Source organism: Neopsephotus bourkii, unplaced genomic scaffold (assembly GCF_033783945.1).
Source record: "Neopsephotus bourkii isolate Nb327-2 ecotype Australia unplaced genomic scaffold, CSIRO-AGI_Nbou_v1 NB_1346, whole genome shotgun sequence".
NCBI lineage: Eukaryota > Metazoa > Chordata > Aves > Psittaciformes > Psittacidae > Neopsephotus > Neopsephotus bourkii.
In genome coordinates this window covers 5249173-5276411 of record NW_026901826.1, presented here as the reverse complement: position 1 = coordinate 5276411, position 27239 = coordinate 5249173, and the positions used below count along the sequence as shown (strand labels likewise).

The window sequence follows — 27239 nt, the reverse complement described above, 5'->3', positions numbered from 1 at the left end:
GGAGAAGGATTCCAAGTTAGACAACATCTCATTCAGGTATTGCTACTTTAAAAATTTATGTGAAGGGGGTATGACAAAGCCAGCTTGTAAGATATAGGTATACAAAACCAAGAAAAATAAAGGTATGAAAAAAAAAAAGAAAAATAATAAACTTCAAAAGCATGGTAAAAATAAGAGAATTAAAAACATACAGATTTTTTTTAAAAAGCCAATAGCAATGGGAAATGGATTAATTTTATTTCATAACTTAGTTTCCCTGCCCTCTGCTAAGCTTGGAATTTTCTCACATGGCAGGTGCTAACAAAGGAAAGAACCTTAAATCGTGATCTTTTTATGTTTGGTTGGTTTGGATTTTTTATTGTTATTATATACACAAAAATGTCCAAGCACATTTATAGATTATATTGCTAAACAAGAATTAAAACAAAATAACAACCCTACCAAACACAAAAACCACCCCTTAAAACTCAAACAGAAGCCTATACATTCATGTCTTCTCAGTAAAATTACGTTAACCACAGAGGCAACTAAGTAAGCATGTTGCTCAGGACCCATATTCCCTAAGCCAAAGGCAATATAGTGGTGAACTTCTCAATAACCTCTAAAATGACAATCTCCATATATGTGTACGTTTATATGTATATACATGTATGTCAGCTCACACCCATTGACCAAGGAGGGTAGAAGTCTTGCTAACTTATGATGCCCCAGGAGGACATGCCCCAGTGTCAAAGAACACTTTAAAAAACAGTTTCTTCTCATCTCTAGAAAAACTCTTCAAAACTTCACAGTGTACACCATCGGACTTGAAAGACTGCTGTTGTTGGGGTCATTTAGATATTCCTTTCTCAAGGAATAATCACACTCACTCAAATGGGAATTTTGCCTAAGCTGAGATGACTAAAGGCTAGATGGTAAAATGGCAGAAAGAGGTACCTGAATGAGCCATCCTTCCTCTTCCCTTTTAGACAATGTCTGAAGAGGGATGAAGGGCTATGAAGAGTTGTGTGAGGCTGGAGAGAAGAACAGCCAGTTGTGAGCATCTTTTCTCTCTTGCAAAAGGAGCAGTTCAGTATTTTTCAAAACATAGCAGATGATGTCCAAAGTGCAGTTTCTGCCCTTTTGGCTCTGTTTGGTGTCAGTTGCAGATCAGGCACATTGCAGCATGTTTTAGGAGGCACTAAGTGCTTGAAGATCAGGTTCAAGGTAAAACAGGTTGAAAATCTGCATTAGAGCTAGAACAAGTAATGACTTTCATTGTAAAAATACTTGCATGCTAAAAAAAAAAAAAAACAAACAAACAAAAAAAAAAAAACAACAAACCAACCAAAAAAGAAAAAAACCCACATAAATTTTAAAAAGAGAGATTTCAGTATAATCTCCAAAAATGTTCCTGCCATAGCAAAATGCTGAAAACGGTTTTGGTAGCAAGGAAGCTGGAATTCTGTGAAAGTGGATGGTGAAGGGGCTTGCACAGCAAGGTGGACTCGTGCAGAAACATATTCAGTGGACTGCCTTTTAGCACATGCAAGGTGATTTAAAGTAGCAATCTCATCTCACGGCACATATGCACACAGCACAGAGGCTGGTAGTGCAGGGTAGCTTCCAGGCAAATTGATGGGAAGGTTTGAAGAGGTTCTATATCACTAGGGCTGGCCTTGTGGGCAGAAAACGTGCAGATCAATTAAAACAAATACTGTGAAATGCCACAAAACACTTCAGATATCTTTTAAAAGGTAGTCCTAGGTCCACTCACATTTATCCTTCTCCAATAACTGATTATACTTTAGCAGAATGTACGACATACATATATTTCACTGTTGGTTTTGTGGTTATCCAGCTTCTATCGTGAACAAACTCATGGTGATTAGTGGTATAAAATTGTGCCTTAATCATGTCATACACAAAGAAAAAAAGTCAGATTTTAAGGGCCTTGAATGTTGCCTTTTACTTAGGCACAGGAGCTCAGAAATCACTACAGGCCTGCTCAAGGCAGACCTAGCATGTGATGTCTGAGCCAACTATCCATGATGTCAAAGACAGCCTCATACTCGGCACTGGATGGAGAGACAGTGCACAAAAGGATACCATATAGCTTTCTCTTGCTTGTGAGGGGGAGTTCATCTGGTGCTGTCAGGTGTTTATTGACTCTTCTCTGCCAGTGAGGCCCAAAGGCATGTAAAAAGCTGTAAATACTACACAAAAAACTTTGTCTTGTTCTGTCCCCAGCACATAGTCTGTAGCAGTTGTCTTTCCAAGCACACAGGCAGTAGTTGAGTTGTGAGAATGACCAAACCATGACATAGTATATGCAAACAAGCTGGAGAAGGATATTTCAGAGTGGAGTCCCAAATACAAGACTGCACATCAACCTGCCATAACCTATTTCCAGTGTATTTGGTCCATCTCCCATCCTCAAGCCTTGCTTTCATTTTTTTATCTACTTGAAAGAAGTACATTTCTGACATCTGGCCACAGGAACAGGGTTTTTCTAGTTTCTGCTGACACAGAATCACTCCAGTCTGTGGTTGAATTCTTATATATCCAGCTGAAAATCTGGTTAATAATCAACACTGTCACCATAAGAAAGATAAACTCACTGCCTGTACAGTATATAAAGCTAAATTCTCTGCTGAGGGGGATGGTGCTTCTGTGTATAGCCTCTAGGGAATTGGTGAAAATGACTTGTTGATACCAATCGCATAAGAGCAGCAGCATTGTTACTGTAGTAGGTCAATGTGAAAAAAAATCTATTTTCTTAAATCAACTGCTCCCCACTGTCCTGAGAAATTAATAACTTCAACAAATGAAAATATCCACTCAGCAGCTGAAGTAGTCTCAAACTACTAACTCTTGCTTTCCTTTCATTGTATGAGATATTTTGCTGTTTAAAATTGAAATAAATAAGTCAACCTAACCTTTTCAAAGGTTAATGTGGTTTGGTTCTGATAAACAGTTGGGTGACTGTTGCGGTAAATTCACAGTGGGTATGCATTATGCATTAATGGTAGAATGAGCCATTTTTCTCATTCTTTTGTAGAAATACAAGAGAGTAAGCAGTACATTAAAAAAAACAAACAACAAAAACCAAAACAAACAACAGAAAACCAAACCCACAAACAAAAAACTCAGCTCATTGTTTATAAAAATAACTGGCCCCAAATCCAACTTCAGTATATGCTGTAGTTCATATACAGTAATATTTCACATTCACCGAGAATCACAAGCCTTTGGTTGAACACTGAGGTCATATAACCTGGAAGTATTTTTTCTTCCAAACTTATCCCTTGTTTTCATGAAGTAGGACTAATTCCAGCCCAACACCTATTAATCAATACTGGATTTGCTTCAGTGCCTTCTTGAATAAACTCAGTTCCTCCAATGCTTCCATTTCTTAGCAGAAAATACTGACGTACAATACAAGTATGGCTTGAGGTCTGTCACTGGAGCAATTTTGAGGGTAGCTATTCAAAAAGAAATGTTTTCTGTGTCTACTCATGGATCTCATGCCTTTCTTCTAGGGATCTCTAAGGCTAAAAAACACTCTCTCGCCTTTGCAAATAGACCTTTACTCCCTCTAGCCCATCCATAGGTCCGCTTGACATCGACCTGGCTGACATGGTCCTTCCAGAGAATAAGCTTTCCCTTCTGGTTTCCAAACTGTCGCTGAGCAGAACCTTAGGGCGAAACACTTCCATGAATTTCTGGTAAAATTCTTTGCATGCAAAATAATAAATGAAGGGATCTATGCAGTTGTTCAGGCAGCTGAAGCATAAGGTGAGCTTGTAGGCAGGGTACAAACTCCTGCCATAAAACAAGCGGATGATCATATGCACAAGTAGGATAAAGTTATTGGGGGCAAAGCAGGTGACAAATACCAGAAGGACTATTATCGCCAGGTATATGGATCTAGTCTTCTGCCTGCTACCATATCTGCTTGATGTCTGAATAAGCTTCCGAATTATACCAATATAGCATCCAACTGTTAAAACAAAAGGGATGAGGAAGAGCACGACAAATAGTGTGAGGAGAAAGGCTACCCAGGCTGCAAAGTTTGGCAGCATATCCCACTTGAGGACATCGAAACAGGTTATAATCCCCAATTCTTTCACTTCGTAGGTCAGATCCGTGCTTTCTAGTGGGTAGAAGGCCAGTAACAAGAACATCCACATGCCTACGCAGGCAGCCAGGGCATATCTTTTTCTTCTCCACTTAATCAACTTCATGGGATATACAACGCCCATGTACCGCTCAATGCTGATGCAGGTCATGGTCAGTATGGAAGAATACATGTTGGAGTAGAACATCACGGTCACAAGGCTGCAAAGAGTCTTGCCAAAGGTCCAGTGATTGCTTTGGATGTGATAATAAATCTGGAAGGGAAAGCAGCTGGCAAGCATGAGATCCGTGATGCTTAGGTTGATCATGAAGATAACAGAAGGTGTTTTGGGTTTGATGTGCCAGCAGAGTACCCAAAGGGAGAACAAGTTGCCAGGGATGCTGATCAAAGCCACCAGTGTATACACAACTGGGAGGGTGGTGGAGATAGCTTTATTCTGGAGCATTGCCAGTGTTTCACTGTCCAGGTGGGATCCGTTTTTAACCATTATTCACAAGGGGGTTGTTGATCCCTATAAGCCCACTGGATCATATCATGAACACTTGGATTAAAAACCTAGAGGACAAATGTCAAGAGAGAAAAGAAATGTCAAAACAGAAATTAAGAATGTACTTCTATTAATCAAACTAAAAAAAAAATATCCCTATGTATTTTGACAGATTATGTATTTTTATATATTTTTTTATTTCCAATGAGAGAAGGAGAACATGCAATCAATTATTGTCGGTATATTCATGACATAAAAAGAATATATAAAACCCACCATGTATAATTGAGAACAAGGGACAGATTGCATTTGCTTGGACTGGTTTACAGGCTGAAGGGACCAGTCCTACAGAAGTAACAAACCCTCTTCTAACAAAAAGAACAGCTATTGAGTTTCAATTTCTGCAAGATTTAAGTTGCTAAAAAATGTTTTGTTTGCAGTGGTCTTTTTGGCATCACCTGTAATTTGGCAAAATTGAATTCAGTTTTGCAGTCTGCAAAGTAAAACCGTTCTTTCACTGGCTGGCCTATATAGATCTTTCTTGGCAGACACAATAGTTATGGTTTAGTTCATTTATTTCATACAGCATAGTGGAATTTAGCAGCTGCAAGCAAGAACTTGTGTCTCAATGTGTCATATGCATGCATGCTTACTTTCATTAAGTTATTCTTTTCTTGGTGCTGGCTGACTCTAGCTGGAAGTAACCATTCTGACAAAAATTGTGATTTCTGAGGCTCTTACTGAGTAACTTGCTAGACCTTTCACAAAATAGCTGTTGTGATTCCTGATACCTGATGAAGGTGAAGTCTACTGAAAGCTGTCATGCAATGAAGATACACTCAACTCTAAAAGCAGTGCAGACCCAGAAAAAGTATAGCTACAGCAGCAAGAAGCTTAGTGGGGGCTTATTTCTGTTGTTTCTTGATCTGATCAATCTGACATAGTGCTTCAAATGTCAGCTAGAATTATTCAGAAGGAGAGTCAGTATCAAACAAGGGATGTTAACTAATGTTGCCAGTCTTCCAAGAGCTTCCAGCTGAGCTGTTGGAAGCCTGGGAAAAGGCACAAGAAAATAGGAATTGCAAAACAATCAGAGATGTGTTCATAATATATCATGCATGTGACACAAGCAAACATGTTGCAAGTAATGAGCACATCACATGATCACATCTGCAAAAAGCCCTTTGAGCCAAATCCATTGCAGATGAAATTTTGTTCTTGTCAGCGGAGCTATATCAAGAATGAAACTAATCTTCAGTTCTCAGGGGAACTTGAAAAATGTCTCACTGACACAAAGCCCTTGGAAAAAAACCCTTAATACTTCTATTTCAACTCTTTTATCTGTGACTTACTATAGTAAATACATATTCATGAACTTTATTTCCTCAAAAATCCTTCTCAAGTGGCACCCTTTGTGCCTAACAACCCTAAAATTTCTCAAAACAAACAGATTTTTTTTATTTACATGAAAGTACCTACAGAGCTCTATTAATAAGCCTTTGTAAGTGAAAGATATTTGCTCTCGCAGGATAAGGGATCTCAACCCTCGATACTGTTCCAATAGAAATTGTATGTACTTGGGAGGTAGGAGTAGAAAATTTCCATTAAGTCTATCACACTGGTCATAAAGCTATTGAATGCCTCTTATGTTCAGGTTTGGATTAGTGTTGATCAGAAATCTATTTTGTTCTAAACTTGCTTTTTCTAGCTGCTGCAGTAATGAAAACTTTGTCATGGCCTGGCTAAAGGCCTTTTTATGCCTTTGTGGAGCACTATGATCAGTAAAACACAAGTGCCTCTGAAATTTAGGCACCTTTTGAACAGGGCTTGAAAGGCACCAGACTTTGTGTTCAAGTGCCTACAAGAGCTCTCCAAAAAGGGAAGGTCCCTTTGGCATGGTCTCCAGTCTGCATAGTAAGGAAGATGTCTATCAGAAGGAGCAAAATAAGAATGATGCAATGGTTCGCTAGTGTCTTCTGCAGGGGAAGACAGGGCATACAGAGTAAACAAGACTTGTTGCAAGTCACTCTTGAGAGCAAGAAGCCTCTTCGAGAGATGTGTAGTGCAGAAAATTCTTCTTCTAACTTTGTCTTTCCTTTTGCCAAATCCTTCTGGGGCTCTAATTCTGAATTCCTTGTTCAGGATTACTGGGCTAGCAAAATCCCTGCTCTGAGTCACCCTTATTTGTGATGCTTTTCTTTTAAATGCCCAGGTCAAGCTGCTGGAACCACAACGTCGCATTAATGTACTTTACCTCTTCCATTATTGCATCTATTTGGGTTTAGTTAATACTGTATTTATATTTTCATCTTGTTCAGGGTAATTTTATGTTCTTCCCCCACTACAACCACAGTCGCTGTCTGCATCTTATGGTTATACTTAAAAATGTCATAAATCAAATGAGAAAGTAATTTTTACGAGTTTTAGATTCTCCTTACGTGTTATGAGTTGCTTCCTTTCAATTTCAGATTTTCAATTCACATCAGTGGAGCTTGTATGGATTCTAAAAAAATCATGGACTGTAAAAAATCAACTCTCAGCTAAGGTTTCTTATCCATAATCTGTAAAAAATATAGTCTTATTACATAAATATCCCTGTTAGAAAGATATGCTTTTGCTTTTATGTTGGCGAAAGCTATATTTAAACTACAACAAATGGACATACAGGTAAACTGAAACAAAAACTCAGTGAGGATTCTTCAAGCGAGAAGCTCCTGTCTTACTACTATTTACATTAGACCCCAAGCTTCTGAGATACAAAGAGAAATGTTAAGCTTTTCTGCTGGCCTCATTTCTGAAACATTTAGTGGATGGATGTATTTCAGTTTTATATTAGTACTAAGAGCACCTACAGCCTCTGAAGTATCGCTTGCTAAATCCAGGTAGGATTTTTTCGCTTGTCTTCTCACCAGCTCATGGCACTCTGAACAGAAATCTCACTTACTTAGAAATTCAGTAACACAGGTTTTCATCCAAGCTGTAACAGTAAGAGAAGGTTCCAGCTGCTTGGTGCCTTTTTGACAGAAACAGTGATTTCTTTCTCTCTAATTGACAAAAGATGACAAAACATTAAAGGTTATACTGAAAATCAAGCAGTAAAAAATCAGAAGGGTATTATTTCTTTGCCATGGAACAGTAACAATGAAGATGTGTCTACTTCCTTTTTTAGGGGACTACTAAATTAAACTGATATGCTTCCTGTCTTGCATCTATTCTTTTCCTGTTGTCGGTCAAGTGCACATGTGAGAAAGACTGAAAAGCCTGTGAGCTTAATGAAAACCAGAATTAGCATTTTATAAAATTGTTTATAATTTGTTTTGTGATTCGAGATGGAATAATAAACCTCAGAACTTCTCATGCAGCAGCCAGCCATCCAAAACTTATTCTGCTTCATAGTGTTTGGTTCACTACTTGTCAAAGCACCATTGTGTAGAAGAAAAAAAAATATCAAAAATTCATAAATTCTTTGATATAGTTACACTTTTGGAAACTCACCCTTCCAGCTGAAGAATGTAGGATGGCTTGTTTCAGATTAAAGGAAAAAACCTGCAAACTGAAATGCAATTTCAACTGAATTGCAAACAGGTTCAGAATGAAGCACAATGAAAGCACAGATTTTATTGTAAGCACTTAGAGAAATAATATCAACAGTTTTTAACCACTGCAAATGTGGCTGAAGAATATATTTTGTCTCTCAAAAGACTGCATTTTTTGTTTTTATTTTTTAATAAATTATCTATGTGTTCAGTTATATTATTACAAATCAGTAAAAACAAAAGTGTGCTAACACTGGAGAAAACTCAGTGACCCTCAGTGTGTATTGCTCCTGCTGGGGATTCAGCTCCTTCAGGACTGTCTGAATTGCTAGTAAGATGAAAGAATATTAGACAAGAACAAACAACAGACAATTTCTATTATAGACTGAGTATGAGGAGAAGAAGGGACCCGGAAGGAAAGGAGCCAGGAGGCAGTCATCTTGAATTGTAGGAAAAGGGACAAACGCTTTGATACTAGATAAGAGTAAGGGGTTTAATATCAGGGACAAGAAGAAAAAGTGCCCTTCTGTAGCACATTTCAGTTATTGTTCCTAAATCGTCATTGATGCCATTCAGAGAAACGCTTCTGCAGATGCTTGTTCACCAAACTGAGGAATGTAAATGAGTTCATCTCTGCATGTTCCTTAAACTGAACAGGGACTTTACCGAAAGAGGCTGCAGAGTTTTTTCTGGGTGGTTCTTTCTCACCCTTGCAATAACTTTCATGCAAATTTTAGCTTGTGGGGTTACATCTCTAAAAACCAAGCGTTTGGTTCCCTCAGTCAAGATCTGAACCCAAGTCTTCTAAGAAACTTCTTCGTATTTGGCCTTCCATGTTCTTTTTGCCGATTTCTTTTTTCTGTTTCTGCTGTTTTGTTCTGAGTATATTGCAAAGATCAGCAACTGTTGCTGAGCCCGTAGTTATGTTACCACAAGGCATTATTTCATGCCAGGCTTTAGCTTATCTTCTTTTAAGAATAAATACATCTGGGAAATGAGACTTTTACACTCTGTGCACTTATGCGTACAAGTACTTTGAGCCAACAAAACAAATCTGAAAACATCTTACTAGCTTCAGTATTCTTGACCTTCCACGGCATTTTGCTTCAGAAAAATAAAACTGTTCTCTATTTCTTATTTTTCACCAAATACTATTCAGATAAAGAGCATAGAAAACAATATGTATGCCTTCACTGCAAAATATGGCACATTTTTTACAATGAAAGTGTTACATTATAATCACTGCATTAATCAAAAACTCTTGCGGAGACAAACTTCAGTCTTTATCTTAGTACACCTAGTCAAAGTAAACCTTATGGTGGTTATAGCTCTGACCTCAAGTAGTTAGGGCAAGGCAAAACAAGAGTGTATTCTCTCCACAAGGATTTCACATTGAGAGGTAAAAAAACTCTTTTCAGTAAGAAAAATGTAGAAGCATTACCATCTTTAGTGTAGTGGAGGAGTACATGCCTGTTGAGCTTGTTAGCTATATCAATCTAGAGAAAAGCAACTTTATTCAAAAGAGAAGAAAAATAATCCTCTTTTCTGCCTATTAGAGAGTGATTCTCTTCTCCAGCCTGAGACTGCAAGTAAGCAGTTTCCAAGATTCAACAAGACTTACTGAGTATGAAATTTAAATGTACAGGTGAGAGGCAAAGAAACATCACAAGGACTCTTGTGTACTGTTGAATGTGTTGTGTTGTGTTGAATGTACTCTTTCTTCAGAAGTAGCTAAGCAATAAAACTAACTGTAAATTACTTCCTTCACATTTCTTGTGTCTGTCCTGGATTATGCAGTTTTGCTGATAGCTGATATTTAGTTCACTTTAAACTTCACCTTTGCTACCCATAAATTAGCAAAGTGAGGATTCTGTTCTGGTATTAGTAATGTTCACCCTAATTTAGATAAGGTTTGCATAAACCCAGCCACTATCATCTGTGTAATAACCCAGTTCAGACTGAAACTAGTCACTGTGGTCTTTAAAAAGTTCATTTCTGCAGCAGTCAGGTTTATGGAAATAGTATGGCTGTGGGCCAGTATTGATAAAAAGCTCTCCGCATCTGAAGAGTGATTCTGTGCTAGTTACAGTACAAAATGAAGCAGTTTGCAGTTTCCTTTATTGGTGTGCAGACAGTCAGCATTCTGTGAGCAAAACCTGAGGTCAATTGAAACCCAGCTTGTGTAGTTCCACTGATAGGTTGTCTAGGCTGGTTTAAGTTTCAGGCAGAGTAAGCATCCTCAACTGGATTTAAAGAGGTTCCAGTTGATGGGGTAATAGCTAGAATATTATATATATGTTGGACTAGTAAGCTTATTTTTTCCAAACCTGGTATTTTTAAAGGGATTAGCAAAGCTATGGCAACACCTTTTAAGAATTCAACAGAACAGTTCAGGAATTCATTCTGCTCAACTTATACTTTGCAGTTATTGCCCATATGCATGCTGTTATCTCCCAGCATCACAAGGTAACTTGTGAGCTGGCGCTAACTTGCACTTTTCATGGAGGAAGAATATGCATGGAAGCAGTTACTGAAATATTGCTGATGCCTGGTGGGGAACCTTGACTTCATTAGACTACAATTTTTTGTCAGATGGTGCATGGCCATAAAGAACCAGCTCTTGCAAAGCTCCTTTTAACCACTCTAGCAGACCCTGGTGCTGTGGAGTTATCCTGTGCCAGAGGGCCCTACTGCCCTTGAGTTATGGGAAGATGGTGAAGATTTATGTTTTTATAGAACTTTGACTGCAAAAAGTGCCCGATCAAGTCTAAATTTAAATAACACATGAACTGATTTCCTTTATAATTTTAAATCTTTCAGATATCATCTACAACCAGGATTGACAGACAATGGTTTCTGGTCTGCATCTACTTCTACAAGTAATTGTCTCACATAACTGTTGTGAAAGTCAGAGGAAAGAGCATAGTCAGTCATTTCTCTTCTGTCCTCAAATGTTGGTACAAGGTGTTTGTGGTAGACAATAGGACAGATTCCCAGCAGAGAATCCCCTCAGTCTTCAGAAAGCTTGATGGTCTTGTATTTGAATCTGTATGGTCTGGTTGGCATTTTACAGCACACATATATCTATATATATTCTATTTAAAATCTGTACTTTCTATCTTTTCATCTCTCTTTTCCGTGAAAGCCTTTTTTGAATGTTTCCTCTCCTGTTCAGTCGGCAAAGGCACAAAGGAATTGAGATAAAGCTGCATGCCGATTTTTGAAGATTGCCTTTATAGATTAAAAAATAAAAAAGGATATGGCAGTCTGTAGCTGTTGATCGAGTTAACATATGATGGAGTCTACAAACAGGACAGTCAAACAAGTTTAGCAAGTGTAGCTGAAGGGATAAGTTGGCATGGTGTTTAGGAAATGTTTGAGCCAAGAATATAGGGTAATTCTAAAATCCATGTAATGTACAGGGGCCAGAAATTGTAAACCATATTGTTAGGGATGAAACAAAGAACTTGGCTGAGCATGCAGTCCATCTTCAGGTAGGTCTTCTTCCACTGCTTCCACTGATTGGTCTCAGTATGCTTAAACTTTTACTACCTCCAAGATAAGTAGACCTGTCCCCAAAAGCCCATGTTGGATACGTAGTGACTAGTGACTTGTAAATACAGGCTGAATTGCTGTTTGTTTCGTTAAGTAAGATCTATGTGAATATGCAACCTTTTTTACCAAAGCAGTAGCATTAGGTAGCAGGATTTGGGTATAACTATAGACTTTCTTGCCTATTCTTTGCTATAGGTGTGTATTTAGCATCCATAAAAATCTAAGTGTCTATTTTAGGGTGAGTTGGAAAGTGTGGATGCCACTGACTGAACTGGGCAGTTCTCCAGTGATTGTAAGAGGCTCATATGTAGTCACTTCCATTGTAAATGCAGATGTTTGAAGCTGAATCCATCCCATTTTAAACATCCTGTTGATTCAGATCCTGGTTTCCTGGAGGCCTGTAATTGCCTGGATTCTGTCAAAATCTGAACTAGTCCGCTAAAACATAATTGTCCCCTTTCACACTTGGACCGCTGCCACTTTGAAACAACCAGGCCCGCTTCTGTGTGAAAATGAACTGATAATAAGACCAAATGCACAATTTTACCTGTACTCATCTTCTTCTACCTGTGTACCAAAACCTACAGTAAGTTTTCTGTGATTGTAAAATTCTTTGTGTAGCAAAGATTCCACAGCTAGGAGGCAATATAAAAATTATTGGGTCTTCTGTTGGTCATACTGCTGTACGTGCTCAGCACATATTATTTAGGCTTTATTGAAATCCCAATTATAGGACCGACTGCTCTGCTCTCTCCACAAGTCTCATGCAATGTATTGGCAGTGAACTCCTTGCAGACTGGGTGTTCTCCTGGCTCACACATCAGTTAGAAGTGATTCTCATGTCAGCAGTAGTGGAGATAGATAGTCTTGGCTGAAAAATACATGAGACCGGGGACTCTATAGAAGCTAAATTGACATGCACTTGCCAGCTTTCTTGCATATCTGATTCTCTGTTCCTGAAAAGGCAAGAAGAGCTAGATGTGCAGAAAGAATGAGCCTTGCTTCCTGTCAAACTGTGCCTCTTACTGGAAGGCTTTGATACAAAAATGGGCTACCGGAAGCTCTTTTGTATGACTGGGACTGATACAGTATCCACTCATTTGAAAAGGTAAAAAAAGGAAGACCCAGGGAACTACAGGTCAGTCTCCCCTGGGTGCCCAGCAGCATCATGGACCTCCTGGAAACCATACGAAGGCACATGGAAAATAACAAGGTGGTTGGTCACAGCCAGCATGGCTTCACTAAGGGCAAATTGTGCCTGACAAATTTGATGGCCTTCTATGATGGGGCCACAGTGTTGGTGGATAAGGGAAGAACAACTCGTGTCATCTATCTGGACTTGTGCAAAATATGTTACACTGTCCCACATGACATTCGTGTCTCTAAACTGGAGAGACATCAATTTGATGGATGGACCACTTGGTGGATAAAGAACTGGCTGGAGGGCTGCACACAAAGAGTTGTGGTTAATCACTCAATGTCCAACTGGAGACTGGGAAAAATGGTGCCCCTTGGGGACACAGGATTGGCGTTGGGACCAATCCTGTTCAACATCTTTGTTGCTGACATGGACAGTGGGATTGAGTGTGCCCTCAGCAAGTTTGCTGATGACACCAAGCTGTGTGGTTTGGTTGATATACTGGAGGGAAGGAATGCCATTCAGAGGGACCATGGTATGCTTGAGGGGTGGGCTGATGCCAGCTTCATGAAGTTCAGCAAAGCCAAGTGGAAGGTCCTACACCTGGGTCGGAGCAATCCCAAGCACAAATACAGGCTGGGCAGGGAATGGATTGAGAGCACCCCTGAGGAAAAGGACTTGGGGGTGTTGGTTGACAAGAATTTCAAAATGACCCAGCAACTTAGGGCACATGTAGTACTGCTACAGAGCCCAGATGGCATGACCAGCATTGATTTATCCCAGGACCAGTCCAGCAGGTCCAGGATTCATGCAAATCCAAATGAAGTCTGAGGTAGATCTGTGCTGTGTGCACAGCAGCTCAGAGCTCTTTGCTCAGTAGGTAGAAGCCAGCTCACCCTGTCCAAGCTCATGCAAACTCACTTCATTCTCATGCTGAAAGAATTGAAAGTTGGCTTTGCTGAAAAAGCTGACAGCTTATGTCGAGCAGCGATAACTGCAGCTGCACTGCTTGTGTCTGGCACAGGGCAAAGTATAAATTCACATGTGCCTGAACAGTGCTGAGTAGACGTACACAAAGGCATAGAACATAGGTAGCAGGAACCTCAGAAACAGCTAACTACAGGAGCAGATATACTGTATGACCTATTTTTAAAAGCAGTGTTATATATGCACACAAGGGAAAAAGAAAGAGACATCGTAATTATTACTTAGCACGTTTTCCTGACTTCAGTTTGGCAGTTTGATACTAATTAGAAGTATGACTGTAACAGACAGAAATGGAGAATATAAAGTGGGAAAAAAGAAAAAGATTTCTAACAAAACCTTTCTTCACCTCTTCACAACTTGAGCTATCACACTAATACAAAGAAATACAACAGGAATAGCACCCTGAAACCACATCTGCTACTGTTTCATTCTTCTGAAAGTACTAGAGTGCAGTTGAGGCAGTAGGGCAAAGTTCAGCTCTTCACATGAACCAAGCTGCAGGTGCCCTCGTATTCAGGCTTTGGATTTCACCCCAAGCCCTCACTGCACTTAGGTAATTTAAATCCATAAATAAGACAAAAACTGGTTTCTGTCCTTATCTAACATACTCTTTCTGCATTGAGAAGTATATAACTGCCCAAATTATAGTCAAGTTATATGCTAATACATTATTTTACGAATGTTACCTATGAAATAATCACAGGCAGAAGTCAAATGTGTTCTACAGCTGGTTTTGTTGGGGGAGCCAGCCTCTGCTCTTAAAAAGACAAAACGTTGCAACAGCTTGTTATTGGCTTTACTTGACTTCTTTATTGCTAGAAAAATACCCGGACATATCTGGATCATTGATGCTCTTAAAGTCATTACTGGTATCTTGCTGTCTTGAGAAAAAAAAATGAAAGCTGTGCTTTGAAGGGTGTTATTTATTGACCTGCACACTAAAAATTAGTGTCTTAACTATTTTTTTTATGACCTTGGCATTTATCTCTGACTTATAGCCAGTTCTAGTCTTTCCATTTGAAAAAAAAATCTGTACCTCACAATTTCTTCTACTACGTATATCTGTGGTCTGCTGTTTTCAGGCATATGGGCAAGCAAACGCATTCTTGCTATGTAAGCGAAGGTGTCTCATCAGCCACTCTGTGTATTTGTCCTCACTCATTCAGACAAATGAAGTTGCTTACCTCTCTGGGATAAAGTTTTTCAAAACAGCTCCAGGTTACTGTGTAAGAAAGTGTATTCATTACTGTACCATAGAACATTCTGTATACTACAGCCAGTATACTACCGCCTTATGCCCTACTTTGTCACTGCCATGAGTTGTCTGCTTGCCTATATGATTAAGGTAAATAAACATCACCACGGTATTTTAAATGGCAACAACATGCAAGCAGCACAGGCTGGTATGAGGTGAAAGCAGCCTTAGCATGATTCTGAGGCAGGCATTGGCTCAGGACAGGGTACACCAGCAAAATAAGGGAGAGGTGGAGACTGTCATGAGGAAAGACAAACATTCTTATTTATCCAATTTATATAATGAATATTATGCATGATATATTATTGTTATAATATACTGATTTTATATACTTATATTAAATGTAATTTATATATGTATGCTGTACTTTTCTTTTTCACTGGTACCACACACTGAAATGCCTATAAACCTCAAATTCAACACTCCAAATGCTGTAATTTATCTTTTTTATCAGATGATGCTTTAGCCTGTATTAATGATTCATCGCATAGATATATGCATGTACATATGTGTGCACAGTATTATGTATGTTATGATATTGTATGATCATATATAATAATGTCTGATTTTTTTTGTTTCATAGTGTACTTAAAACTGATAACATTCTTCTGTCTTAAACTTTTTTCATAACTGCAAGTGAAGTTTCTGCTATTTGGATATGGAGTTCTAGTAGGATAAACTTTTAAATGAAAGGAAAGCTCCTCTTAACAGCAGAGGAGCTCCAAATCCTAATGTAAAAAGTGCTCAGACTAAACTTAAAGCTTGAGTTTCACTAGGTCCAAAACATGTAAAAAGAATTTCCTTTTAAGGTGACACCCCAAATTAAGCCACCTGAAAAATTATGCTGTATCTGTGAAGTGCAGCAACAAGGACAAATACACAAAATTGCATTAGGTGTTTGAAATTTACTTAGCTTGACCTCTATACTGGAGAACTTAAAACTTTTCAGGTTTTATCATAAAACAAATCCATATATTTTAAATGCAAGCTGTAGGTGATTCCAAATGTGGTTACCTATATACATCAGATGTGGTATAACTCAGTGAGACAGTGGCAGCTAATTATTTGCCTTTAATCGTTTCCTGGCTGTGGATCTAACTATTGAGGTTTAGCTGAGGTTTAGCTGAGACTGGGGTCTAACCTCAAGCAAAATATATGTCTTTGTCAGGGCAAGAAGAGGAGCCCTGGGTGGCATGAGCTCTCAAAACAAGTCTGCACAACAGAGAGGAACTTGACTGTGGTGAGAATTCAGGTGTGGGAAAAGAAAGCACAACATTCTTACCATTTGTCACTTAAAAGTGACAAAAAAAACCCTATTTCCTTCACCCAAATAGTTTAAAATGAAAAGGAAATTAAACTCCTCCTAAGCCACTAAAACCTACTAACACAGAAACCCAAGTAATCTGGCAGAAAATAAATACACTGAATAAACTTGCAAACACATCATGGAGAAGTCCCACCACAGATGAACAGTCCCTGCCTTTCTGAGGAGGATGGACATTTACTCATTTACTCACAGAGGAATAGCAAGCTGGTGAAAAAGCTCCTACAGATGGGCCTTCAGTGGCACAGATTAAAATATCACCTGATAAAAACCAGAAATTCTAGCCTTTGGCTGGTGAGCTGATTATAGGCTTTATAGATACAGAACTCTAAGGTAGTTTTGAAGACTGGTACAGTCATGCTCTGATAAGACACTAATAACAATAGAGCAGTTAGTAGCATACAGTTCTTTGGAGGCAAAATTTGGGTTTCTAGGAGCTATAGAGACCTCTAAATGATGTGCTCTGAAATATTACTTTATTCCTGCTGCTTCAGTGTGTAAATTGAAGATAGTTGCATAGAAAAATGATGTAAGTGTACTAAGAATAAAGGAAATGTTTGCTGCAGATGGCACCTATTCAGGGAAAGAGGTTTTACCTAAACCAAAACAGGTCAAGGCTTCTGTTACTAAAAGTTGAGGTTATAGTTTTTAAACTAAAGACTAGAGAAAGCCAATTGGCACAGAAAAGCATACAGTTCAGGATGACACATACTTAGGGTGGTAATGTTATTAAATCCTCTGTATTCTTACGAAAAAAGGACAGGAAATGGTATTAATAAGGTCCAGGAAGGAACTGGACAAACAGTTTCTATGTGTGAAGTATATGAAGCAGATCACATAAAACAGCCAGAAAAAAAACCAAAACACAATGGACATTTGTATCTCTGCAGATACATAAAAGGTGTAAAAATGCTAAGGCTGATTGCCCTGGTTTTCACTGGGAATCTGAGCTAATTTAGGCATCTGAGAAGCCTCATGAAAGAAAGTAAAAATTTCTGTAGGAAACAGAATGGCCATAGCACACACTGATACAGCCCTGCCGAAATAGGCTGTGTCAGTGAAGGATCGGTATTATTGCATTACAGGAAGCTTCGTGTCACATCCAGTAAACAATTCAGCTACATCAACAAATGAGACAGACTTTCCATGGGCTGAAGGTTGTAACTGCAGGACCATGTCATCAATCACGTAACGAGGATGGTAAATATGGCAGCAATGTGCTTGGGATAGAAAAACAGCTGTGAAAGCAAACAATTCAAGACAAAACCCTTCAAGTATCCCTAAACAAGCTGACCAAATGTGCCATGGAGTGATGCGTATGTTCAGGCACCACAAGTGTGACTCCTCATGTAAGCCACGCATACAAAGTTCAGAGGGGAGCCTCTCACAGACTGAAGAGGAGCAAGCTTCTCTCATCCTGAACCTCCCCAGCAGCAGGAGCACTAACCTGGGGTCTCCCACGCCCCCATGAGGACACCCGAGAGCTTTGGGCTGTGGCCTATCTCAGATAATTTTCTATGACTTCAGCTGCTTAATTATAAAAATAATATTATGTATCTGTGTGTGATGTTTGACCCTACCTGAATTTCATTGAAAGTCTAAGGAGACAGTACTTCTCCTTTGCTTAATTTTCTGGATCCTTAAAGTGCTCAGCTGGAAGATACCTATCAGGTTGTCTCAGCCATTGCTTTGGCCATTGACACAAGCTGTACTGGATATTGACAAAGCCCAGCGGGGAGGGAAGTGTACTGATGAACCTGGCCTTTTGCTACACAGATACAGAATTAAGTCTTGGAGAAATACCAAAAGAAATTCTGTTACCACTGAGGAATCCCTTCTCTTCTTAGAAACACATTCTCCTGTCTCCAGAAGAGCTCCTGCTCTGACTGAAGTAGAGAACACCTTTGGTACTCCTACTGTTGTTTGGTACTTATAAACCACATGTGTTTGCAGCAGTTCTTTGCTGCAGAGGCTGGCTGGCCAGAGGCAGCCTCTGCTCATGCTATCTGGCTTCTTTAGCAGGGTGATGGCACACAGCTTTGGCTTCTTGCCATGGTCCTGGCTGCTTGGGAACTGGTGGGGAGAAGTCAGCTAGCACTAACGAAATCTGCACCAGAGAGCATTCTTGCAAAGCTAATGGTGCAGAGAAGCATGTTCCAGTGACCAAAAATCTCCCCTGGAGCTGATTAATCTATTAGCATCATGATAATGTAAAATTACAATTTGTTGGCCCCAAAGAAATGCAGAATACATGGAAATATCCGATGAGAAATGAGATTTTATCAAAGTCAGCAAGCTGGAAACCTGGGCACTCATGAGACCTTGTCAAAAGGTTTTGGTTCCCTTTTTCACTCTCTTGTAGTGCCATAGATCTTGAAGAAGAATTGCTGCTGGGAAATCCTTCAGTAGCAGCTATCTGATGCTTTGGCAGTGGCTGAAACATGATCACAGGCCCCATAGCAGCCAGCTTCTCTTGTGACACCCCAAGGGTGCCCTCAGCTTCCAGGGAGTAGAGACAGGATGGTGCTTTTGAAAACACAGTGACACCCCTTCCTTGCTTTGGAGGAAGATCAGTGCCAACTGTTTTCTCAATTCTCTTTCTGAGAACAGCAGAGGTCATTTAATCTTTGCTACTACTTAGTTCCCAGCTGTGTTTTGGGACCTAGCTCATGGGAAGTTCAGGGGCCTAAGGCTGTCTGAGGGTTTTCCCACATAACTGCCAAACCTATGGTCTCCTCAGCCCTGCTCAGATCAGCTGGAGCTGGGGCATAGTTTATGCAGGTGCACTTGGTGGCCAGCCTGCCTTGCAGTGTGGCATCAGTGGAGATGCCCGTCAACATGTCTGAGATGGAGCCACCGATGCCTGTGATAGTCACTTAGCATTACAGACCTTGGAGGGTTAGTGCGGTTTGGCAAGCAAATTATGGAAAAAGCCACTCTTTTGAAACTCACTCAGGGATTTGATGGAAACAGGCCCAAGTCTTCTTAATTTTAAAATCCCTGCAAATATTTAATAAAAATATAAAGGTAATGTAAATTCCAGGAGAGCACCTTTAGTGTCCTTTCTTTTTCTGTGTGTGTTTCTCTGTTTCTTGCTCTGCCATACTGTCATACACAGATACAGAGAGAGAGAGGAAGAAAAGGAAAACAGAGTTTTAAGTTGTAAAATAAAGCCATTTTCTTGAGGAAAAGGGTTGTGTGTTATCTTACCATAAACCAGCCTAAAAAGGCAAAATAAATTCTCACACCCCCTTCTAACACCAGCCAGCCAGCCATGCATGTAAGCAAAGCCATAGTGCTCTAACATCTCAGATGCCAAAGATAAGGGTGCAGAGATAAAAGATACCACACGATGTAGGGAAAGTTTTGCACAAGTTAGGACTAGTTGCTCAGTGCAGGTTCCTCTTTCAATTCTCTGAAACTCTTTAAAAAACATTATACACACACACAACAAATTTCAAAAGTGGTTTCCTCAGTTCAGACCTCCCACCACTCCCACACCATCTCTATAGATGTTACCTCTAAGACGTAACATAAACTAGACATAAAAGTCTCTTGTATTTGCACTGCATAGACTGGTAGTTTTAGAGCATTTTGTTCTATCATGTTATAAACTACCCTACACAAAAAAATGAGGCTTGTTACTTAGTTCTGCTTACCTGTTTCTTTAATATAAAAGGAATCTGTCCTTTATTTACCAAGACTAGTAGAAAGAAAAAGCACCTAACAATTTATCACCTAAAACCTACCCTTTCTTTTTAAAGGTTATAAAATGACAACAGGACATATTTTTAAATGGTCACAGTAATCACAAGACTGCTGTTTAGGCTGAGCATGTGTTTATACTGGTCTTCTATTTTTAGATCACATCACATGACAACTCCTTGACACTGCCATTTGTTTTTAGTTATAGATGAAATACTAATTAAGTCTTCGGGAATAATATGGTATACTTCAGTCTTGCTTTGTTCTTACTTGGTCTGCTGAAATTCATAATCTGACCAAAGCAAAGAGTGAACTACCTAGTTTACATTTTATTAAATGTCTGGGTTTTGTTTGCCTTGTAGCTACTGCTTTTTTTTTGTTTTGTTTTGTTTTGTTTCTTTATCCACCTACAGCAAAACAATATTTAGTAAAGAAGCTCATTTTGGCCTAAGTCCTCAAAGTAATTAGGCATCCAAATATTTTTGAGGAATCAGTCCTTAGCAGTAGCGTTTCTGACTGTTTTCCAAGCACCTTTCTGCAAAAGCAAAAGCAAGCTTGTCTCCCGCTGCCTGAACTGCCAATGAAAAGGTAGCAACAATACTTTCGACCAGAAAATCAGTATGTCAGTGACCTCTCTGCAATGGCACGGTAACCAAAACACTGTAACTTCCTAGATTAGCATAAGGATTCAACTTACTGAATATGCCTGTGTAAAAGGATGGCTCTGGCACGCCAAGAGCACTTCCAGAGTACTGGGATGAATTGGGCTGATGACAATACCCACAACAAGCTTACTCATTGTCATTCCTACACAAAGCCATGGCAATAAGGACATTAAAATGTTATCAACTTCTCTGTATCTTTTTTGAGAAAGAGCCTCCTTGCAGTAACAAGAGGTAGATGATTAAGAAGCAGGACTCTTCTAAGATTTGACAAGACTGTAGGTGTATCCTTGAGGATGATAATCAGATAATCTTCAGTTCCAGTGGTCTCCTTCACTTGCTCAATGCCTTTTAAAAACTCACTTTCCTAGTCTGATTTAATTTTCTTTTTTTTTTTTTTTTTTTACAGTACTGATATATTTGCACTGCTCTGTTCCCTGCTGCTGCTGGCTTAAGAAATAATAATATTTCACTTTGTAAATGCTCCAGCTGTTAGAAGGATAACAAGTGGCTTTTGAAATTGCAGGCACAGAACCTGCAAACTGACAAAGCTCCCTGAAAAACCATACTTGCATGCTTACTCCAAGATGAAAACTTGCTGTACTACGCTACCCATTTACTTAGATTTTGCATTCTTTTCTAGAATGCCCAAAGAATTTAGATATGTTCTGTATCCAGTTTTGTAGACAGTATTCATCTAATTAATTAACATTAGTTTACTGGTATCAGTGGACTAGTTCTCATGGTTTATAACTATGTTTTTTCCAGACAAAGCATCAAGGTCTCTTATGCTATAATCTTGGCAAAACTTTCAATGACTTCTTGAAACAATGCAGTAAACTTGATGAAATAATTCAAAAGTTGAAAGAAAGCTCTTGAATGAGTGAGGTTCTGTGCTATCTTTTTGATTCTCCAGTTGAACCTATATTCAAGCGACCATATTGGTCAAAACTGTGTTCAGCTATTTTTCTTTTTAAATTGACCACTACCTTATACATTAAATCATGATACCCAAATAATGAAACTTCCCAAATCAATTATCAAAATAGAAATTTCTTTCTTTACAGGTAGTGTTTTTTTTCTGTCCAAACTATATTAATGAAATAATATCCTAAAGTGAAAATACCTCCACAAACTGCAAGGTAAAAAAGGTTTTTCTGATTCTCAAATGACTGACAAACTCCTTGAGAACAGATATCCTATGCTTACACTATTACATTTACCTGCTAAGAGGGGCAATTAGGGAGATACCTAGGAAGCTGTTTCCCCACTTTTAGGCCAGAGAAATGGATTTAGTAAAAATGAAAGCTGAGCTCATGAAGTTACAACATGGGGCAGGTTGGCCTCAGGGTGGAGACTAACGCTCATGGGACATACATGGAATAGTTTACACATATCTCCTTGCCCCAGCCCAAGACATCAGCTGTCTCTTGAGACATCCTGTCAGTGCTGGTATAACTAACTCATATCAGTGGGCACGTGGATGCATCACTGTGAAGGACAGGGTTTGGGGAAGGTAGTAGTTGAACAGGTCAGTTTAGTGCTGTGTGATGGCAGATAGCAAGCAATCCTTATACTTCTGATACAATGTGTGATATTGGCTTGTCAAAATAAAACAGTGTTAGAAAGATGAATGAGAAGATTGATTCTCTGTGGTAAAAGCCTGACAAACCCCTAATCCTACGAAACTGTTTCCACCTCTTCAACCTTATCTTGCTTTCCTGATGAGAAGCTATTTGAAAATTTTCTTGGCTTTCATACTCCCAGTTGGCTGGGAAGATGCATAGATCAACTTATTCACAGACTGTAAATGAACAAGAAAAGCCTGAGCATCTGAGAGATTGCCTATGAAAGAGTTAAGAGGAAGGGAGGAGAAATAAGGAAGTAGTGGTTGAAACAATTTGCTTTTAAGCATGCGAAGTGAAAGAAGACAATAACATTTTAAGCAGTGTATAAACAACACAGGATAGCCCCAAACTAGGTGGGTTTTTTGTTTGGTTGTTTTTTTGTTTTTTGTTTGGTTTTCCTAGGATCATTCAGAGTTGGTGGAAACTATAATGAGAACTTCAGAAATGGAAACTCTGCACACTTTTAGCCAAAGAACAAGCACAGGTTTCTCACCCACCCTGACTGAAACATGAAGTGAAGGTGCTATTTCTAATAATGAGCAGAGAGGTTGGTTTCCAAAGCCTTCCAGTGTAGAGTAGCACCATTTTTTTTCTACCCAGCTATTTAATTTGAGGTCTATTTGATCAAAAGCGTATAAAACAGAGCAAGTGCAGTAAAGTATTTTCTTTGGGGCTTGCCACTAAGGACAGCTGGACTGTCAGTGTCACAAAGACAAATTAAATCTGATCTGCAAAGAGCATTTATGTACTCTGTAATTCTAAGAATGCTATTCTGGCTTTTTAGAAATTATGCTGAATTGGCTGTCTCTTCACTGGGGAAGTACTCTTGTCTTTTGTCATCATTGGAAGTAGTGATTCAGCAGTAGTACAACCTTTGTAGCCCTAACATAGCAAAAGAAGCTCTAACACTAAAATCACTGTGTCTTGCAGATGTCTTGCAGGTGTTTAAAAAAGTTCTGTCATTTGCAACTGCCTGTACTTAGGGCTAAATGCAACTCTGTACACAGATTGCCAGTTTTGGCACCAAGTTTCATCAGTGTGAGTGGTTGTGGAAAAGGATTTAGATTGAGGATGGTTTAGTATTTATTTCATAAGTGAAATAAATGTGAATAAAATTATTATAAAATAAATAGTTAAACTGAAAACATTTCATCTTGATCTTCACTGTTATTTAGTAGTTTAATTGCTGCAGGCTTTATTTTCTGCTTCTATATAATCCCATTTAACAATTGCACACTAAGCTATAAGACAGCACCTAACAGTCTGTAAGATTTTTATTTACCAGCATCACTGCAAGTTATCTATCTTCACTGCCTTTGATGGCTACTACACATCAAGAGAATTTAGCTTCGGCTCAGATCTCAAAAAAGGAAATAAGCACCCTCAATATAGTCTCTACAGCACGTCTCCCTTTCTGAAGGAAAGCACTGAAGCATTATGTTGACACAGAAAGCACAGACTGAATCTATTTTAGGGGAGGTTTGGATATTTGTCTTCTTCCCAGAAGAAAATAAAAGAGCACAATGACACTGGGCTGCAGAAATGGAAGGTGAGGGCTAGGACTCTGTGGACCACTGGGGATACATGCACCGAGAGGCTGGACTAGGCAATGCTTTCTGTGAACCAGAAACAGCGTAGGCTGCCTCGACTTAAAAGTGAAAGACTCTGGGTTTTCAGTACCCCTTCTTACCTGACAAATGGAGTTTGTGGGTGGGCATGTGTCCTCATCTGCAGGGTAAGAATGTGATGTGGGAGAATCCAGAAAGGGATGTGGGAGTCCTGGGTGACTGTCAGCTAGAGCAGGCACTTCCACTTGTTCACTTTATCATTAATTTAAAAGCAAGAATGTAAACATAACCTAACTATTGAGCCCAGCTGCTGTTCAGCTTTGTTTGAAAAGCATCTTTGATCTGTATTCACACGTCTGTATTTCCCCTCTCTCCCTCAATAAATGTGGAGGTGTTGGTTAATTCTAGCCAAACTTGGTAAGTTTCTGTGCAGTGCATCAAAATATTTTCCCATTGGATGAAAGCTTGAGATTCAGACATTTATATTTCCACCTAATCTTTTTTAGTCCATTTCCCTGATTTCTGCAACTGCACATAGTTTTCTCTGTGTTATGACCGTTATAACTCAAGAGAAGGTTGTAGACGTGTAATGACAATAATGACAATCTTCACTATATAGTAATCTACTGTAACTCACAGAATTGTAGGAATAAATAGTTTAGAGTTTTCTACTACCCGCAGAGAGATTGTTGCTGTTATCTTCCCTTTTGGAAGAGTGTCACCTTGAGTCTCATGCTAACTGCTCAAAATGCCTTTTGCATGTCCCTTTTTAAGCCTGGGATCAAAGCAATAACATTGTAGCTCAGAATAAATGGCAAAATAATTCATGGGGTTACAAAAACTGGTCTGCAAATTCTACACCAAATCCTGGTTGACTCAGCACATGACAGATCCAGTTTATGAATGGGCCAAGACCCAGTGAATACATCTTCCCTTGAAGGCGACAGGAAGCAAGAACATTTAGCATTTGTCTCTCGGGCTCACAGCTGGACACAAAAATATCTTTGAAACAGAAGCATGACTTTTTTTTCTAGTGAATATTTTGGTCAATTCTTTCTGAACAAACCCTTACTTATTCATTTCTTTCTTTCTTTCAGATTTACCTAAAAGGTTTAAGCTGATGATATACGGAAGTGAGAACTTTTTTCCTTGCTGAAGCAGGCAGGGGTAGAGGAGCATTTGCAGCTATAGCACGTTGGTCGGAACCATCAAATTGTTGGTAATGGCAAGCTGCAACACAATGTTTTTTTTTTATTTCAAACATGAAACAGTCAAATCCCAGGTTCCCCCACATTCTTTAGAAGTAAGCAAAGATGCTTCTGACCACCTATTTTTCCTTCTACACTCATGACTACACTAGTCCCAGAGACAAGTCAGAGCAGCCAGAAAAGCAGGCACAATTAAAGGAGCCGGTATTTCTGCAGTACAATTTGTTTCTCTTTGCTCTCCTCCTGCTGACTGGCATAGGAATAACCTATCCACATGCTGGTGTTCCCTGTATAAAAAGTGATCACCAGACACTGCTGTGAGAAACTTCAATGTTAGTTTTTGCAGTACTGCAGCAGCAAAAACTGGGAGGTGCTGGGAACCCACCCCACTCAGTGTAAGCATTTTCAAGTCGAAGATAGACCAACCATCTCTGTTATTGATATCCAGATCAGTTATGATCTCTGCCTCTCTCATGTGGGATTAATCATGCGCTCATGTAAGATACACCACAAACATGAGCAAGAATAGTCATGTGAGTCGAGCAAAATTATTGGACTAGTATAACTTGTATAGTTTAAGTGTTGATGGAAAAATTTTATTTAAAAAACTGAATAAAAGTATATTGCAAGTATATATTATTTTAAATCTTAAACATTTAACATCATGAAAACATCTCAGTGATGAATTTGAGACTGTTTTATCCACCAAGGCCAGATTTACATCTCTGCACACCAGAGAACTGCTCAGATCATGAAAGCCAGACACCTAGCAGGAAACCTTATTCTTTACCCTCTTAGAGGTGTTAATATTTTTATGCCCCATGGGAGAAATGTGTGAATTAGAAGGCACATCTTTGAGTGAAAAAGTGGGTTCCAGATATTTTCTTTGACAAGCATGTACAAATTTAGGTTATGAATTGGGCTGATAAGGAGATGAATAAAATGTACAAGGCAGATTAGTCGAACTTCAGGGCTTGATCTTGCTTCTGCTTAAGTCAGCATCATATTCTTGTACTAGCAGCCAGCTTCTGTTATCTGCAGTCATGGATAAGCTGCAAACTTTTTCACTAACTATGCATTTCTAATGACCATAACATCTCTGATTAGTTTGCTGGTTACTTAAGCACTGTGTAACAGATCATCAGCTTTGCAGAGCCCTGGGAGTGAGGGGAGGGGAAGGTGTCCCTTACGAAAATGTCTTTTCCCTCCCTGTCAAAATACACTGCTCATGTACCTCAGGAGGGTTACTGCTCTAGCAGTGTGGAGAAACGAACAGCAGAAGAGCCTGTGAACCAGAATTTCACCAGCGGGTTCCCCTGGTTGCTTTGCAGTTTAATCATCCTACTAGTGAAAAGCTGAAAGTCAACTGCCAAGAAGCCTACAAGTCAGCTGGCTGGAAAATGGACAAGTTTAAGCCTGCTCATTTCCATTTGACCTGTGTTGAAACCAATACCCTCCCAGCAATTTTTCCAAAGGCAAAATACCCCATCAGAAATAGCTAGACTTTTTTCTTTTTACTGTTCAATGTCTGAAGTGCACTATGCCCTACATACAATGCACTGTTCAAACTCTTGTCCTCAATACCAAATAAATAATTTATTTGTAGGCATTTTTGTGGCATCCAGTGTTGTGGCATGAAAGTCCTTAAAAAAAAACCCACAAATTTCTTCTTTGCAGCCTTCCTCTAATATGAAGATTATTTAACTCCATGTTACAAACAGGAAAGTAAGGAGTTGAGACCTTGAGTTGCATAGGACCTGATTTCTAACAACATGTGGTATTACATAGAATTTTACTGCTTCAAAGCCACATTTCCATTGACTATATCTGGATCTGTACGTAGCCAATACTTCTGCAAGTCAGACCCAGGTGTTTTTTAATGAGCATTTGAAAATGAGGAACTCAGAGTTGTTGCCTGTTTCTGAAAGCTTAACCCCTTTGAAGGCAGATCTGAAACAGAATTTCAGGCTCTGTAATATGAGCATCACATGGGTGGAAAGTTTAAGGCATTGGTAAGGACTTAGGTGACTCCTAATGTGATCTGAAATAGTCAATGATGAGGAACG

General features: G+C 39.1%; 1 protein-coding gene across 6 annotated transcripts in view; it reads right to left on the bottom strand.

Moving 5' to 3' along the window:
• Window positions 1-3443: 3443 nt before the first annotated feature.
• P2RY8 (P2Y receptor family member 8) overlaps window positions 3444-27239 on the bottom strand; it is a 30291-nt gene continuing 6495 nt past the window's right edge. For 5 of the 6 annotated variants that reach the window (XM_061366542.1, XM_061366543.1, XM_061366546.1 and 2 more), the window contains exon 3: window positions 3444-4675. In XM_061366542.1, coding sequence (XP_061222526.1) covers window positions 3534-4607 — 1074 coding nt within the window. In that variant the 5' untranslated portion in view covers window positions 4608-4675 and the 3' untranslated portion in view covers window positions 3444-3533. Of the gene's footprint in view, window positions 4676-8389; window positions 8472-27239 lie in introns of those variants that run through there. The other variant, XR_009727392.1, reaches the window with a different exon arrangement.